The sequence below is a fragment of the Phytophthora infestans genome, genomic scaffold, assembly GCF_000142945.1.
Source record: "Phytophthora infestans T30-4 supercont1.15 genomic scaffold, whole genome shotgun sequence".
NCBI lineage: Eukaryota > Oomycota > Peronosporomycetes > Peronosporales > Peronosporaceae > Phytophthora > Phytophthora infestans.
The window spans coordinates 2,240,771-2,258,017 of record NW_003303744.1 but is presented as its reverse complement, the minus strand read 5'-3'; the positions used below and the strand labels follow the sequence as shown (position 1 = coordinate 2,258,017).

The window sequence follows — 17,247 nt, the reverse complement described above, 5'->3', positions numbered from 1 at the left end:
AGGAGGAGCTGAACTCCTCCTCTGTCTTGGACGAGAACGTCCTGGAAGACATGAACAAGCAGCGTCAGGCGCGCTTGGGTTCTGAGATTCTCAAGAATCCCAAGGATCCGGTGTATCCTTCGGTGACGGAGTATGCGAACGTGGTGAACAAACACCCACCCACCGACCCAACCTTCACCGGATCGAGGCGTACGGCACGAGATTGATCTCGTGCCCGGCACAAAGTATTGTGTCACGAGGCAATGGCCTCTCCCGCGCGAACAGTGCGAGGTCATTGATGCCTTCTTCGCCGCGAAAGCGAAGGCAGGCATGGTGCGGGAGTCGAAATCCCCGCACTCGACGCCGACTTTCTGCGTTCGGAAGCCGAACGGAATGTGGCGTCTGGTTCACGCTTCTAACAAGCTGAACAACGCAACGGTGCCGGCCCAAACACCAATCCCACGAAAGGATGTGCTGTTGAACAACATGGCCGGGAGCGTACTGTACAGTGCGCTGGATTTGGTAGACGGATACTACCAAATCCTGATGCGAGAGAGCGACATTCCGCTCACCGCGGTAAGCACTCCAAGCGGCAGTGGCTCGTCATGCCGCAGGGCTTGTCTAACGCCCCGGCGACGTTCAATCGCCTGGTGACACAATTCTTCCGCCCTTTGCGTACCTTCGTACATACGTACTTCGACGACATATTCGTCCATAGCCGTGCCGAGGGAGGCAAGACGGCCATGGAGGTGCATCTAGAACACCTCCGTCGAGTGTTGGACGTGATGCGGGCGAACAAGCTCTACGCCAATATCGACAAGTGCGTTTTCGCGTCACCAGAGATTAAAGTTCTCGGTTGCTTCGTAAGCAACGTGGGCGCTCGGGCTGACCCAGACAAGGTCAAGGCCATAGCAGCATGGCCGACGCCCCGATCCCAGAAGGATCTTCGAATGTGGTTGGGCTTGGCCAACTACCTTCACAAGTACAGCGCAGGGTACGCGGGCTTCGCAAAGCCCTTGTCGAGCCTCCTTTAGAAGGACGTCGACTGGCGCTGGGAACAATAGCACCAGGATGCTTTTGACAGCATCAAGACCAGTCTTCAAGAGGCCCCTGTCCTGGTCCTGCCGGACGAGACGAAGCCGTTTAGCGTCGTCTGCGATGCCTCCGATTACGTGCATTGCTGCAAGCCGACACGGCCGGACACGAACGAGTCATCTCGTTCCAGTCCAGGCAGCTCAAAGCCGCCGAGCGGAACTACCCTGTCCATGACAAGGAGCTCCTGGCAATGAAATATGCCCTTGTGAAGTTCCGTGTTCACCTTCTGGGCTCTAGGCCCTTTGTGATCTACACAGACCACGCGTCCTTGAGGACGGCGACTAACTCGCCTCACCTCTCCCAAAGGATGGCGAGGTGGCTGTTCTTCTTTGCGGAATACAACTTCCGCGTCGAATACAAGCCGGGCAAGCTCGACGTGCTTGCGGACGCCCTCTCTCGGCGTCCCGACTATGAGTTGGCCCACATCACGCGGGTGACAACGGATCTATATGATCGGATACGCATGGCGTATCGGGACGATGAGGCTGTCGCGCCTATCGTCAAGTTCCTTAAGGCCGGAACGAGCGCGAAGTCCGACTAGCTTTCGTTGCGATAGCGCTCCCGGCTCCACCGATATGAGTTGAAGGATGGCCTCCTCTTCTACCGGGTGGAGCTCAATGAACATCCACGGGTGGTCGTACCCAACGACGAGGATCTGAAGTTCGATATTCTCGCGGAGGCGCATGACGCGCCCTCCAGCGGCCACTTGGGCCGCGAGAAGACCTTCTGGTGGACCCACATGTACAAGTGGGTCGCCCGATACGTGAAGACATGCGAAACATGTCAGCGGGTCAGACCCGCAGGGCACTCTTCGGCTCCACTCCAGAGCCTGCCCGTACCGGCTGACTGTCGGAAGTCGATGAGTCTTGACTTCATCTTTGGGCTTCCCGCCGACGGACACGGCAACACCGGAATTTTGGTGTTCGTGTGTCGGCTGAGCAAGATGGTACATCTTGCTCCAGTTCCCGTCACTGTAACGGGCGAACAAACCGCAAGGTTGTTCGTCGATGGCGTGTTCCGCTATCACGGTCTCCCGGAGACGATTGTCTCGGACCGAGACCCGCGGTTCACTGCTGCGTTTTGGAAAACGCTGTTCCCTTTTCTGGGAACTCGTCTGCAGATGTCCACTGCGGATCATCCGCAGACAGACGGCCAAACAGAGCGCGTCAATCGAGTGCTCGAGGACACTCTGCGCAGTGTGTGCGCGGCAGCGCCACGTACGTGGTCGTCGCAGCTTCCAGTTGTTGAGTTTGCGCTCAACAACGCGGTGCACGCGTCCACGGGGTTCACGCCGTTCTACTTGAACGGCTTCCGCCACCCCAGAGTGCCTCTCACTCTTCGAGGAGACACTGACTCCTCTATTCTAAGTGGGGGAGAGGCTCGGAAAGCCCTTTCCTCCCAGGGCTCGGATGTGAGACCAGTTTCGCTGCGGAAACAGGTGAAATCCTTTATGGATACCAAGCTGAGCGATGTCAGCAGGGTCCGCGATGCCGTGGCAGCGGTCCAAGATAAACAAAAGGAGTACTCAGACAAACAAGGAAGAGGAAACTTAAGTATATTTGAGGTTGGTGACTTAGTGTTGCTAGACACGAGGAACCTACCTCTTGACACTGTCAGCTCTGTCGGCAGCAACAAACTGAAGCATCGCTTTATCGGATCATTTGCAGTCCTGGCCAGACATGGTGCGTCGTACACCATCGACCTGCCAAAGTCAATGACGACGCACCCGACGTTCTATGTTGGACGTCTTAAGCGGTACTATGATCCGCAGGGGATTGCTGACTCGCAGACCCCCCTTGACCCAGCTCCTCGAAGCGAGGGCCGGTCACAGACGTCGACGAGGGCGTCGGAGCAGGCACCCAAGCCTCGGTCGGAGCGGCAAGGCTGCGGTCAAGGCCGTACGCCGGAAGGGCTCCGTACGAACGGACCCCGGCGCCATACGCTGAGTACGCCGGGTACGCACCATACGCGTACGTCTGGGAGTGTGCCGCAGGCGGCTCTGGACGTGGCAGCAGAGCCTCGATCCGTCGGAATATGCGAAAGGCCTCGTCCAGATCGGACGAAGAGGCCCGGCGATCCACCCGCAGGTGCAGGCTCGCGACCTCTCGCTCCAACAGGTCCAGGCGGCCCGCAAGACGAGCGAGCTCGCCCTGATCTACGGCCTGGGCGGCAGCACACCGCCCGTCCCAAGGCCAAGTGCAATCTCAAGCACGAGGACACGTTGACGGAGGCGGTCAACCTCAGGGCCCTGTGTCGGACCCGCCGTCGGAGCACTCGGACGAGAGTGGCGTTCGGGAGGCGCCGAGTACTCGTACTCGTACGAGGGCACCTCCGCCCCTGCTTGACCGGCATGGAGAAGTCCACTTCCACGTGGAGCGGATCCTCCAGGAGCAGCGGCGCCGCGGTAAGCGACCGCTCTTCGTGAAGTGGAGGGGTTATGCCCACTCCGAGAACTCGTGGGAGCCGATTGAACGGCTCCTGATTGACTGTCCGACGGCTGTCGCAATCTGGGAACAGAAGCGGCGGCAGCTTCATAAGTAGTCCGGGGCTTCTTGCCCGAACGGGGTATGGATGATGAATACATTCCGTACCTGCGCTCATCGTGAGCGCTAGAAGCCGCGCGCTTCAGGATGTCCCTTGGCAGCATGCGCTTGCTGATCAAGTGGGCAAACCTCACACGGAGATCACGCTGGTCCAGGATGCGGGACAGCAGCTGATCTTCATAAAGTTCCCGTAACTCCGTGAGTGAGTACTTAAGAGACTCCACCCATGCCCAGAACATGTCCTCACAAGAACTCCACGTGGGACAGTTCTCGGGCATAACCCAGGGATATCTCCAAAGAGGATAGAGACCACCATGGGTATCGGGCTTCTTACGACAAGTCGTGAAGTCCTTAAGAGGGGTGCGGTGTGGCGCGAGAAGCACACACTGAGCAGCCTCCAAGTTGTCAACGAACAACTGTTCTTTCTCAACAAGGGCACGTTCGTAGATGCCCCTAGAAGTGTGGCCGCCAACAAGGCCACGAGGAGCGACGAGAATCTCTAAGAAGAGGTCAGCCCCAGAGCTCTCCTCGGGAGGCCAATACCCTCTTGAGTTGATAGCAGCTCCCTGACTGACGGGTGCCACCACCGAACCCCCACGCACACGCTGGGCAGCTTGGAAATCCTCCTGCTGCTGGTCGAGGTCATTCGTGACCTCCCAGGGCTCAGAAATAGCACCCTCCTCCTCCTCTTCTTCCTCTTTCTCCTCCTCATCATCTGAGGAGTCGAAGATACTCTGATAGGAGTGTTGAGTCTCCTTCTCCTCGCGGAGTGGAGACTTAGAGGCGGTACGCTTCGTTGAGGGCTTGGCGCCTTCGGCTTTAGAGGCCTTGGCACGCGCAAGACACTCGGCAAGCGAGAGACGTTTGCGAGGAGTCTCTTCCTCATCGCCACCGGCTTTGGGAGTGCCCTCAGCCATGACGGCCGGACTCTCAGAGCGCACAGACGTCCTGGGACTGTGATCACCTTGATCACTAGCGAGCGACTGCACGCTGTCGTCCTTGTGCTCACTGGGAACTGGGCTGTGCCCTCCCACAGAGCCCGCAGGAGCATCGTGCGTGTTCTCGGACTCGACTTCGTCCTAACTGCCAGAGTCGAACTCATGTTCTACGAACCGAGGGCTCGGACGATTGTCTGGAGAGGCCGAGGGCGACGGGCTGCGGCGCTTGCTTGCTCGCTTGCCCACAGCCGCGTCACCAGAGGAACCGATCGCCTCGGAGGCCACCTGAGTAGCCTCCTTAAGTGCCGAGCCTTTGCCGTGAGGCTTAGTCCTCTTGGCGTGTGCCTTTCCGGCAGCAGCCTTGGAGCGTGTCTTCGCACCGCTCTTAGCAGTGCCACGAGGCATGATTTACGGTCGAAGTGGAGACCCAGAAGAAGAGCGCACAGACTGCTGCTCGAGGCTCTAACTGTGAAGTGGGCCTCCGCCGCGCTCGCGCGGCCAAGTCGATGGTTTTCGACTTTGAGAATGAGAGTTTGTGATGAACACCTCTTCATTCGGATTGGTCGGTAAGCCGAACCTGAGTGGGGGATGTAACGGGGTACGTAGCCCTAAGTGCACCCTGGTTACATGAAGTGTGACACTTCACACTTCAGGAGTATGACACGTCATACTTCGGGATATTTGGTACGAAGTACCAAGGTCGTTCAAAGCCTACCATTGGTCAACGACATTGCATTACTATAGGTGACTTACAGTTTGTAATAAACCCAAGCTTTATCTACCTATAAATATACTCAGTTTACATTCTACCTTAATTGGGTCACTTCGCTCTCTTTTGAATAAAGAGGGGACCTGTGAACTGCCGTTCACTGAGAGTTTGTATACTCTCGGAAGATAACTTCCTCTAGCGCAAGGTGCTGTGTGACCCCGTCACAACTAGCGACAAGAGTGTCGTTCAAAATCAATTGACAAACGAGCTGGTACACCTAATTGCAAGTGTAAGCTTTCTACCGCAGTGCAAGTACCGGTATAGGAGACGTAGCAGTTTTTCTCACAATCTGGATCTCTAATTCGGTAAAACCAGCAGTACAAATTGGTCGATTGCACGTAGCTCGCACGGAACCTTAAGTCCTAATTTTTATAAAAGCTTTATTGTAGCGACGCACCAAGTCACAGTCATGACGTTGGTACCAATGCGTCCTACTATCTTCAATTGTATTCCTACTTGTCTTTGCTGACTACCAGCTGTCTTCTTAAGTTGCCAATGAGCGGCCAGGCAGACACACGCCTGGCCGGAAGGCAATCACCATGTTTGGTCGAGTTTTGCCAAGCATGGAACTTCAATGACAGTCATTCTATTTCATTTGAATTCACTATGTAGATTATAACCCGGTTCAAATGAACCGCGGCTCACTACTACGCTACGCTACTTCAAGATTCGACTCAGGGACTATCTAGAATCTAGTATAATGAAAAGCATATACTTACATAGGATACCAAGGGAATGCTAACAAGCAATTCCTCGTAGCTGACAAACAACTAACCATTTCAATCTCACTTAGCAATTTAACTTCTTCGAGGCACATAAATGGCCTCATGTACCTTACTTTCGAGTCCCCATCATGGGACTCTCGCTGCCCTCCTCCGTTTCGTTCCTCGCCACGCGAATCTTTTCTCGTCGCTGTTCCTCTGCGTCGTGCTCTCACCAGCTGTCACATCTGGTAGCACTTGCTGTTTTTCGTCCCGGAAAAGGTTCTTCGTTCTCTATTCGCTACGCGACACCTGGAAAGCCGCTCGCTGAGCGTATGTCGTCGTTTGTTCTCCTGCATATTCGTCGGATGTATTCGTTGCGACCTTATTTCAAACGGCTTGCCGTTTGGAATTTATGCGTTTGTATTGCACTAAGCGTCTGATTTATAAGAACCAGATCAATAGAATACTTGCATCTTTCGTCGCATCTCTGGTCAGCGTTATCGCTGATTGCGTGTGTGGTGTAAGTGTCTGCTCTATATGAACCGGATCAATTCAGTACCTGCATCCCTCGTCGCTATCCACCTGTATCCGACTACCTTTTTTGGTACTTTATCGCTGAAATTTTCGACAATCCATCATGACTTCTTTAAATCCTCAAGGATGGTCTACTGATGCTATCACGCAGAAACACATTGAAATGGTTGACAAGCAGCAACAACTACTTGAAGACATTAGTATGCGTGAAGTGGACGTGGGATGTATCCGTCTGCCTAATTTTAATGCACGATGGGAGAGCCTGTTGAGTTGTACTTCGAGCAAATTTCTCAGTACTTTGAAGCCAAAAACATCGATTGGCAAAGCGACAGCCGAACCTCTAGGATTTTGGTCATTACTACCTCAAACTTTAAAAGAAATACTACCACTTAATACAAGCTGAACTAGCGTGATACCAAGGACAGGCCGGACCTTAAGGCCTGATTGACCGATGCTTTTGTGCCTCCGTATTTGCAAGAGCGCTTGCGAGATCAGCCGTATGCTCTCAAGCAGAAAAATTGCTCTAGCTTAAATTATTAAATCTCTCGCTTCCGTGAAGCTGCCCGTGCAGCTCGAAAACCTGGCGAATCGACGCGTTAATACCGATTGCCGTAGCCTTAGCCAACATTCGGCTCGACCACTCTCTGGCTCTCAATTCGAGGGGAGGATGCTGCTGCTGGTTACTACACGCGCCCTATTCCGACCTAAACTCAAGCTTACCGACATTCACCAGTGGAAACGCCGCGTACTGCCGCTGCAGCTGAGAATATCGTTGTGGCCACCAAATTGACCCAACAAGCTCCAAATTGGGGCTCGCTCGGTTGGTCTGATTCGGTCAGCAGCGAATTCGCTGCTGGATATCGAAATTTCCTAGACTACCATTTATCAAACAAAATGGTTTACTTTTCCGCAAGTCTCAGACGATGATACGTTTGTGTGTTCCGTTTACTCGGGACAATCATCTTCGAACTTCCATTATCTCTTGCTTCCACGGCTTCAATATTGCTGCCAATCCTGGAGCTCATCGAACGTACCTTCCCATTTCGCAATGGTACCATTGGCCCACCTTGTACCAAGACGTTTCCGATTATGTGCAAAGTTGTGAAACCTGCACTCGCTAGATCCACAATCAATGAAAGCAAGAATGTCCCATACTGATTTCTGAGGAATGTTGGTCTGTCGTTTTTATGGACTTTATCACTGGATAATCTGATGTCAATGGTTTAGATGCAATATTGACTGCTGTCGACAATTTGTTCAAGCGCCCAAAGTATCGTGCGCACTCGGGCTGATGGTGCACAAAAGACTGCGTATCACATCTTTGATTGCGTTGTTCGCCATCACGGTTTACCATCGATCTTCATCTGTGATCGCGATTCCAAGTTTGTGTCCAAGTTCTGGTCATCCTTGGCTAAGATAATGGGAATTCGCCTGCACATGACAACTTCCTATCGTGCCCAAGCCGATGGACAATCTGAACATCAGAATCTGATTCTGGAACATGTTCGACGCTGAATGAAATCGTACCACGGACGTGATTAATCGAATAATCTCAAAACAATTGAGTATGCTCATACTACTCTCGTCAGCGCATCTACCGGTATGCCGCCCGTTGAAGTTGATACTGGACGCAAAGAACGGAAACTGTTGAAACCTTTAAGCAATCCTAGTACCATGACTCAAATTCAGCGTGGAATGCGAAACAGTTCCAAGCCAAACGTCAAGAGATTACTGATTAGGCAAAGACGCATCTTCTCCAAGCCCATAAACGTCAGAAGAAATATTATGACAAGAAGCGATCCTCGATCACGTATGAGGAAGGATACTTAGTCGTTTTGGATACTCGTCGCATTCCATCCGCCCATGTGACCCAATACATTGATGGGAAACGAGCTAAACTCGCTGCTCGCAAGATGGACCATTCGAGATTGTGAAAGTGATCAACCCAAATGTGGCCAAGATGAATCTTCCTCGAAGCATATTCATCTAGAATCCACGTTCAATGTGGACATGTTGAGTCATTGCGTTGGAAACCCGTCGCGTTTTAAGACTCGTCCTATCCTAAAGGCATCTAGACTGATTATTGAGACCGACACTGGTGCAATGATGCACATCATCAAGAAGATTCTTTACAAGCGTCAATTTAAACGCAAACCTGAATGGCTTGTGAAATGGCACGGATTGCCAGATCACAAAGCAATCTGGGAGCGCGAAAAAGACATTCGTCATGTGTCGCATTGGAAGGCTTTCTCTTCCGACTTCAACAAACGTCAACAAGAGGTCAAGTCCGGAGGGTGTAGCGACGCACCAAGTTTAGCCAGCGTTGGCCATGACGTTGGTATCAATGCGTCTTACTTTCTTCAATTGTATTCCTACTTGTCTTTGCTGACTACCAGCTGTCTCCTTAAGCTGCTAATGAGCGGCCAGGCAGACACACGCTTGGCCGGAAGGCAACCACCATGTTTAGTCGAGTTTTGCCAAGCATAGAACTTCAATGACAGTCATTCTATTAGGCAAAGACGCATCTTCTCCAAGCCCATAAACGTCAGAAGAAATATTATGACAAGAAGCGATCCTCGATCACGTATGAGGAAGGATACTTAGTCGTGTTGGATACTCGTCGCATTCCATCCGCCCATGTGACCCAATACATTGATGGGAAACGAGCTAAACTCGCTGCTCGCAAGATGGACCATTCGAGATTGTGAAAGTGATCAACCCAAATGTGGCCAAGATGAATCTTCCTCGAAGCATATTCATCTAGAATCCACGTTCAATGTGGACATGTTGAGTCATTGCGTTGGAAACCCGTCGCGGTTTAAGACTCGCCCTATCCTAAAGGCATCTAGACTGATTATTGAGACCGACACTGGTGCAATGATGCACATCATCAAGAAGATTCTTTACAAGCGTCAATTTAAACGCAAACCTGAATGGCTTGTGAAATGGCACGGATTGCCAGATCACAAAGCAATCTGGGAGCGCGAAAAAGACATTCGTCATGTGTCGCATTGGAAGGCTTTCTCTTCCGACTTCAACAAACGTCAACAAGAGGTCAAGTCCGGGAGGGTGTAGCGACGCACCAAGTTTAGCCAGCGTTGGCCATGAGGTTGGTATCAATGCGTCTTACTTTCTTCAATTGTATTCCTACTTGTCTTTGCTGACTACCAGCTGTCTCCTTAAGCTGCTAATGAGCGGCCAGGCAGACACACGCTTGGCCGGAAGGCAACCACCATGTTTAGTCGAGTTTTGCCAAGCATAGAACTTCAATGACAGTCATTCTATTTCATTTGAATTCACTATGTAGATTATGACCCGGTTCAAATGAACCGCGGTTAACTATTACGCTACGCTACTTCAAGATTCGACTCAGGGACTATCTAGAATCTAGTAAAGTGAAAAGAAAATACTTACATAAGATACCAAGGGAATGCTAACAAGCACTTCCTCGTAGCCGACAAACAACTAACCATTTCAATCTCACTTAGCAATTTAACTTCTTCGAGGCACATAAATGGCCTCATGTACCTTACTTTCGAGTCCCCATCATGGGACTCTCGCTGCCCTCTTCCGTTTCGTTCCTCTCCACGCGAGCATTCCCTCGTCGCTGTTCCTCTGCGTCGTGCTCTCACCCGTCGTCACATTGATGACAAGGTCAAGGACCATGGCGTTAATATGCCGATCGCGTTGGCAAATAAACAAGAGATAAAAAAGTTGAAAACGAGTTGTGAAATTGCTTTCGTATATCGATTCTTTCGAGCCGTACGTTGGAGAAGTTTTAGTGCTTCCGGTATCTGAGAATCAGGATAATTTGCTAGGTATGACTTGTCACGTGTTGGTAGACTACGTATTGTTTAGCTTATAAATTGTCAGCTGATTGATTTTGGAGCACGGCTTAGTTTGTTGTTCAAGTCCAGGACTTTTAATCTTCCTACGTGACCTCCCTGTAGTATTCTTACTCCTAACTAGTCGGCTGTTCGAACTTACCCTCTTGAAGCTCTTGAAAGCATCTGACCCTTGTTCCACAACAAGTGCCGATCTTGTTCTTCAGCGCTGTTGTTCGTCTGGAGCAATGCGTGGCTTCTTGTCGGCACTCACGCTTCTGTCCTTACGAGTTCTGTTCAACCTCACATGCATGGGCTAATGAAGATTAGCCCCAACATGATTGAAGAGACCGTGAAATTACAACAACTGCTCTCGTTGGACTCAACCAAAGTGAAAAACAAAGAAAAAAAAACCGAGAGCGACGCACATCCCTTCATGCCCTGCACGAAAGGCCCAAGGGCAACGGTGTTCTGGCAACGGCACTACATCACGCTCAAGTAGCAAGTATTGTTGACATGTTTTTTTCTCGGCTATTAGTGGAGAAACGAAGTACATAACCAGCAAACAAGTTTCGCGCTCATATTTTGTGTAAGAAAACCGGTATAATTATGCACGATTATGGCGCAATTGAACGATGACACAGTAAGAAGACTGGAAAGATACGATTTTCGAGAAAATGCTGAGCTCGTACTGGAATAGCTGCATGGATTTGCTGAGTGGCTACTATCTATTTCGCATGTGTGACTCTGACATTAAGTACACTGTGCTTCAAACTGCCGAGGGCTCATTTGAGCATTTGGTGATTCCGAGGGGCCTATCCAATGCCCCTGTAACCTTTTATGATCGAATCCGAAGGTTACTTAACTCCAACTTTTTTTTCCTAGAAAAAAAACATAATTTGTTTAAGTACGACGGAGCTTGTCTGATTTTGTCGAAGAATCAGCGAAAAGGACAAAAAATGAGTTAGGGTTTGTAAGTAGGGTGCTGCGCGTGAGAAATGAATGTTATAACAGGTTTCCCTTCAAATAGAGCTACTATGGAGCCTTCGTTTGTGAGTATCCACTTACTGAGCTCAAGTTAAACTGTGATGTTTGCTCTATAATAAAGGACAAAACACGGAAATGACTTGTTATTAGTGACACACTTGAGTGTTTATTTTCGCCCTGTTGGACAACGGTAGACATCATGATGAGCATACCGTGGATAGAAGTTGTAAAGGGCTTTATGTCCATAGAAGTGTTATTGATGGTATTGCTACCAAGCCCAAGCGATAACTTTTGGTCCGATTTTCTGTCCTTTAATGTCAAGGTGTTGGAGTTAAGAACCTGGCTAATTCTGTCTTCTTGTATTATAGCGACATCTACATATTTACCGAGGAGAGAGACTTGAAAAGGCATTTAACAGCTTTGGATCGGGTACTATCGCGGCTTGAGGAGAACAAGAATTACGTCAAACAAAATGATACTTACGAACAATTGAGAGTTATCGAGATAATCGAGCTTAAGGTTGGCCAGAGACCGACCATAAATCGCTCCAAAGTGTCTTCATTTAGAATGGGATTTGAAGACGAATTGCGCTAATCATTAAAGCTGTTGTAGCCGTTGCTACAAGTACCGTAAGTTGCTGGGATGGTGCCCAGCAACTACAGCACTTATGGTCGGTGTTTATACCTCGAACGAAGAGGTTGTGTAACCACCGACCAACCCCGCAGTTTGCATATTTTTAGTTCTTTTCTAACAACAGAGAAACGAACTCACTTCCACTTTTAGTTTGACGGCGACACCGATCAAAGAATACTTTAGCTGGGGGTCGCGCTCAGCATGGAAGACGCCGACGAGGCAATGGTGCAACATTCTGCCGGCGGAATGCCTGTGGCAGTGTACCCGCCGCTCCCTCCTTATTAGGACCGTGACGTACGGTTGGAGGAGACGCCTACAAGGACAGCGGTGATACAAAGTGGTGAATCAAGGACAAGTCGCCTAGTGGAAGCTCTAGCTCATCATTCGGCCGCGGTGCAGCAGCAGACCGCGGAGCAGCTTGGCCATGTCCGGTCGCGCTCAGCATGGAAGACGCCGACGAGGCAATGGTGCCACATTCTGCCGGCGGAATGCCTGTGGCAGTGTACCCGCCGCTCCCTCCTTATTAGGACCGTGACGTACGGTTGGAGGAGACGCCTACAAGGACAGCGGTGATACAAAGTGGCGAATCAAGGACAAGTCGCCTAGTGGAAGCTCTAGCTCATCATTCGGCCGCGGTGCAGCAGCAGACCGCGGAGCAGCTTGGCCATGTCCAGCGCCAGCAGGACCGACTTGCGGCGCAGACATCGGAGTATCTCCAGGCCCAACACGACCGACAGTCGGAGCTGTTAGAGCAACAAAAGGAGATGAAGCGTCAGATGGACGAACACCGGCAGTACCTGGACGAGCAATACCGTTTGCTCCGTGCTGCTGAGGAAGCAGTTGGATTGCAAGGACAGCGCCTCGAGAGCCTGGCTGAAGCCGTGTAACCACATCTGCAGGCACGTTGTGGAGCTTTTGCTCAGGGCGCTGCACCTATAGTGGACCAACGACCACCGGAAGTACCTTCTGTCACCGTGGCAGCAGGAACAAATCTGCCGGTTCCTCCCATTTACCGAGGCAGCTCGAAGAAAGAGAAACGTGACTTCATGGATAGTTACGCTATTTATTCCAGACGGATTCAGGCGTTAAATCAAGGTTCTCAAACAAGCGTTTTTGTAATGCCTTTAAGTGCATGTATTGCGCAAGGCACGATGGTACGAATTTGTCAATTCGAGCAGTTTAAAGAAGAAAAGGGTGTGACGAAGTCGGAATGGCGAGATTATTTTTTGTCGGCAAGGATCCAGACAACACAGCCTACAAAACATTGAATCGCGAGGTAGAACCTATGCATGGACACGAATCTACAAGACGCTGAGTCACGACTGTCCCGTCTTATGGCGGACTTCTACGAGATTGAGGATAAGCTAACATGAATGATATGGTACAAGCCGAGCCCAAGAAGGTAGTAGGATATTGAGTCGAAGCACTAAAGCCTCCAGCGTACAAGGCGTCTGCTAAAGATCAGCTCGGACGTCAAGGCCACAAGACGACCAAATCAAACATCCAATTGTTTTTGAAATGGGTTCGTAAAGACTTAGAAAGTTTTATGCAGTTTGAAGCGCACATCGCGAACGTTTCACAAGAGAGAAGTGCAGCAAAATCAGAGAAAGAGCAGAAATCTTTTGACAAATCGAAGAAAAATCGAGGATGGCAAAACAGTGCAACCAAAACTCGTTCCAACTCCAGCATACAAACTGTGAGACGCGCGGACCAGCCAAAAAGGAAGCAAGAACTATCGGGTACTAGTGGAAAACCGAACAAGAAGTGCTTCAAATGTGGTGAGTTAGCTCATGGTGTGTTCCAGTGTCCCAATATTTCGGGTCCTGCCGAGGCCAAAGAGTCATATGAAAAGACTATAGGCAAGCGAGTCGTGAAACCTGTATTGGCAGCGATTCCAGCAGGTAAAGTTAATACTACCGCATCACCTGCTGTATCGTTATGGGTACTGTAGAGACCGAGATTACGCCCGACAGTGCTGCCGAAGTTTCTGTGGTGACAACTAAGCTACTGAAGCGGTTGTCGGTGAGTGGGGCTTGGATTGCTCAGCAAGACTTACCTGGAAAAGCAGCAGTTACGGGTATCGGGGCAGACCTGTGCCAGTAGCTAGCAAAGTAAAACTGGATCTACGTTTTTCAACCCGGGTGGACCTCTCGTTCTAGGGAATGTAATCTGTCGGGTGACCGATCAACCACTTCCGCCTGGAGTGAGAGATTTACTGCTATCTCGTTTGATTATGGTGTGATTGGGGTATAGTTCCGACAAGTTACTGGCTGTAGCGCAGCAGATACAGTCCGTTTGGGATATGAGTGATGTGACTGAAGAAACAACGCGTGGAATGGCGAGTGTTTTAGCTTACTCAGGACAGAACCATGTCGAACCTGCAGAGAAAGAATTGAATTTGCAGGAAGATGAAGATCAGATCTGTTTCCTACTTTTACTGATGATATGGATACAGAGCGCGAGTTAATTAAAAACATATTACTAGAGAAAGCCGAGGAAGCTCGGCGTCTTGGAGCGTCACTTGAATTCGTTGAAGAATTGAAGGCCATACTGATGGAGCTTATGGACGTCTTTCGCTTGATTATTGGAAGCGATAAACCTGTGGATATGCCACCGATGGCGGTGACACTCAAGCCTGGCGCCGTGCCAGCGCGGTGCCGAGCGAGAAGGTACTCTCAGACGCACCGTGAATTTCTTAAGACACACATTGACGCTCTAATATCAGCTGGGTTATGCTACAGAAACCCACGCAGCCGCTGGTGTTCGCCTCCACGTATTGTAAACAAGCCTGAAGCTGGAAGCCGTCGACAGTCGATGTTAGAGGACCTTACGAATGTGTGGAACAAATCGTGTGGCCAATGCCGATGTTGGAAGTAATTTTCGACCGACTTCGTGGATCATCACGATACTTCTCGCTAGACTTTTTTAAGGGATTTTGGCAGTTTGCCATGGCAGTGGAGTGTCAGGAAATTTACTCCATTCTCACAGAAGAAGGGGTCATAACCCCTACTCGGGTACTTATGGGTGGCACGAATAGCGTGGCGTATGTGCAGTCAACAGTTCAAGATGTGTTTGCTGAAGTGTTTAACAATGTCTTGCTCATCTGGATTGATGATCTTTTGGGTTATGAGAGCAGCGATGAGGGACTGCTTGGCTTGCTAAAGAAAGTATTGACTATTTGTGCGGAAAAGGGATTAAAGCTAAACCCTAAAAAGTGTTCGTTCTACCAGCGTGAAGCACTTTGGTGTGGACGTATTGTGTCCGGTGATGGAGTACGACATGACCCAGCACGACTTGCTGCGCTGGCGAACCTTCCACCCCCTACTACTGGTCAGGATTTACAACAGTTCATCTGTGTGCTTAATTGGATGCGCACTGCAATTCCAGCATACAATAAATTGGTGGCCCCTCTGTCACAGTTGATGGAGAAAGTATATGGCGAGGCAGGAGGGCGTAAGAAGAACCAAGTAAGGAAGATTCAGCTCAGTGAGGCCGGTTGGGGATGTGCAGAAGCCGATTCTCTTGAGCGGTGCAAAGAAGCACTAAAAAAATGCGCTTCAGCTAGCACTCCCGAACCCCGAAAGACGTCTTTCAGTTTATATTGACGCAAGTGATGAACATTGGGGCGCCGCAATAACCCAGATTTCTCCCGAGATGGCTAGCAGACCACTTAGTGAACAAGATCTCGAGCCATTACTGATGTTGAGCGGAACCTTCTCAGGCTCTGCAAAGCGGTGGGCCATTGTGGAGAAAGAAGTGTATGCTATCATTGAAACTTGCCGTCGTGCGGACTATCTACTGCATTGCCCGGACGAATTCGCCTTGTTTCAGACCACAGGAACCTGCGGTACATATTGGATCCACATAGCGTTTCTAAGTCTGTTGCACGAATAAGCTGCACCACTGGTCGATGTTATTGATGGCGTACAAGTACGACATCCACGACATCTCTGGAGAGGAAAATGTCTGGGCCGACCTGCTTTCTAGATGGGGTTCGTCTCTTAAAACAGTGTGCGCCATTCGACAAGTTGACTTGCCGCTTTCTCCGCAACTCGATGACACCTTTGTCTGGCCGACGCAGGTATGCATTGCTACTGCACAAGATGCAGCACCACGACCAAGCGACTTGGTTCGCTCAGAGACGAATGCATTGTGGACAGATGATAAAGGGAGAGTTTGGATCCCAGACGAAGCGGTGGAACTACAAGTACGTATCTGCGTCGTGGGTCATTTTGGCGTAGCAGGTCACCGTGGCGCTGCAACTACAGTGGAAAGGGAGACTGCTGACTTTGTCTGAAAAGACATCGAGAAAGACATTGCGTTTTTTGTTCGTCGATGCCTACATTGTGCAAGTACTCTGGGTGGACCGCCCCAACCTCGTCTTCTGGGAGAAGCGATGCACGCAGAGCGGCCCAACGAGTTGATTCACTGGGACTACTTGTACATGGGAAGCAGTACAACCGGTGAAACGTACGTGTTAGTCATTAAGGACGACGCGTCAAAGTTTGTGTGGCTGCTGCCATGTGAAGCAGCGGATGCCGAGACTACTTTTCACTGTTTAACGGACTGGTTTTCCTGTTTCGGTGTGTGCCGCACCTGGGTCAGTGACCAGGGCACGCACTTTAAAAATAAGACCATTGAGGCGCTCCAGCATGCGTTAGGGGCACTTCACCACGGCTCGATGCCCATGGGCAAATGAAACTGTAGAAGTGGCGATGAGAGAGACGCTGCGCTGCTGCAGGGTTCTCCTTTCGGAATGGAAATTGCAACCTCGGGAATGGCCTAGAGTAGTGAAGATCATGCAGAAGGTGCTCAATCATACTCTGTCCCCGTCGCTGCGTGAAGTGGCTCTTCTGTCACTACAATGACAGGGATTCCAGCCATGCGCCCCGGTGATACAATTTTTATACCAGGACCGACAGCATCGGTCACGTTGGACGCTATTCAGACATCACAGCGGCAAAATGTGGAGAGAGTGCAACAAGCACTAGTAGATATCCACCGACGCGCAAGTCAAGTGAATAACGCTGTTCGCGCTACGGGTAGAGATGCACGGAACAAAAAGAAGGGAACAACGAAGGCGCAATTTGACATCGGGGGCTTTGTGTTATATGCAGATGTGTGGCAGCATACACGCAGCAAGCTTTGTGTGAAGTGGTGCGGACCTGCACAAGTAGTTGGTACGGTATCCAACTGGGTTTTTGAGATTCAAAACTTGGTAACAGGACAGCGCAAAGAGGC

At 50.4% G+C, this 17,247-nt stretch overlaps 1 protein-coding gene across 1 annotated transcript; it reads left to right on the top strand.

The window, feature by feature from the left end:
* Positions 1 to 13,157: 13,157 nt before the first annotated feature.
* Positions 13,158 to 14,473, top strand: PITG_09719 (uncharacterized protein; the record flags this gene model as incomplete). Its single annotated transcript, XM_002903275.1, has 4 exons — positions 13,158 to 13,160; positions 13,559 to 13,907; positions 13,958 to 14,028; positions 14,462 to 14,473. 4 exons carry the CDS (start codon positions 13,158 to 13,160, stop codon positions 14,471 to 14,473), a joined length of 435 nt encoding a protein of 144 aa, XP_002903321.1.
* Positions 14,474 to 17,247: the final 2,774 nt, after the last annotated feature.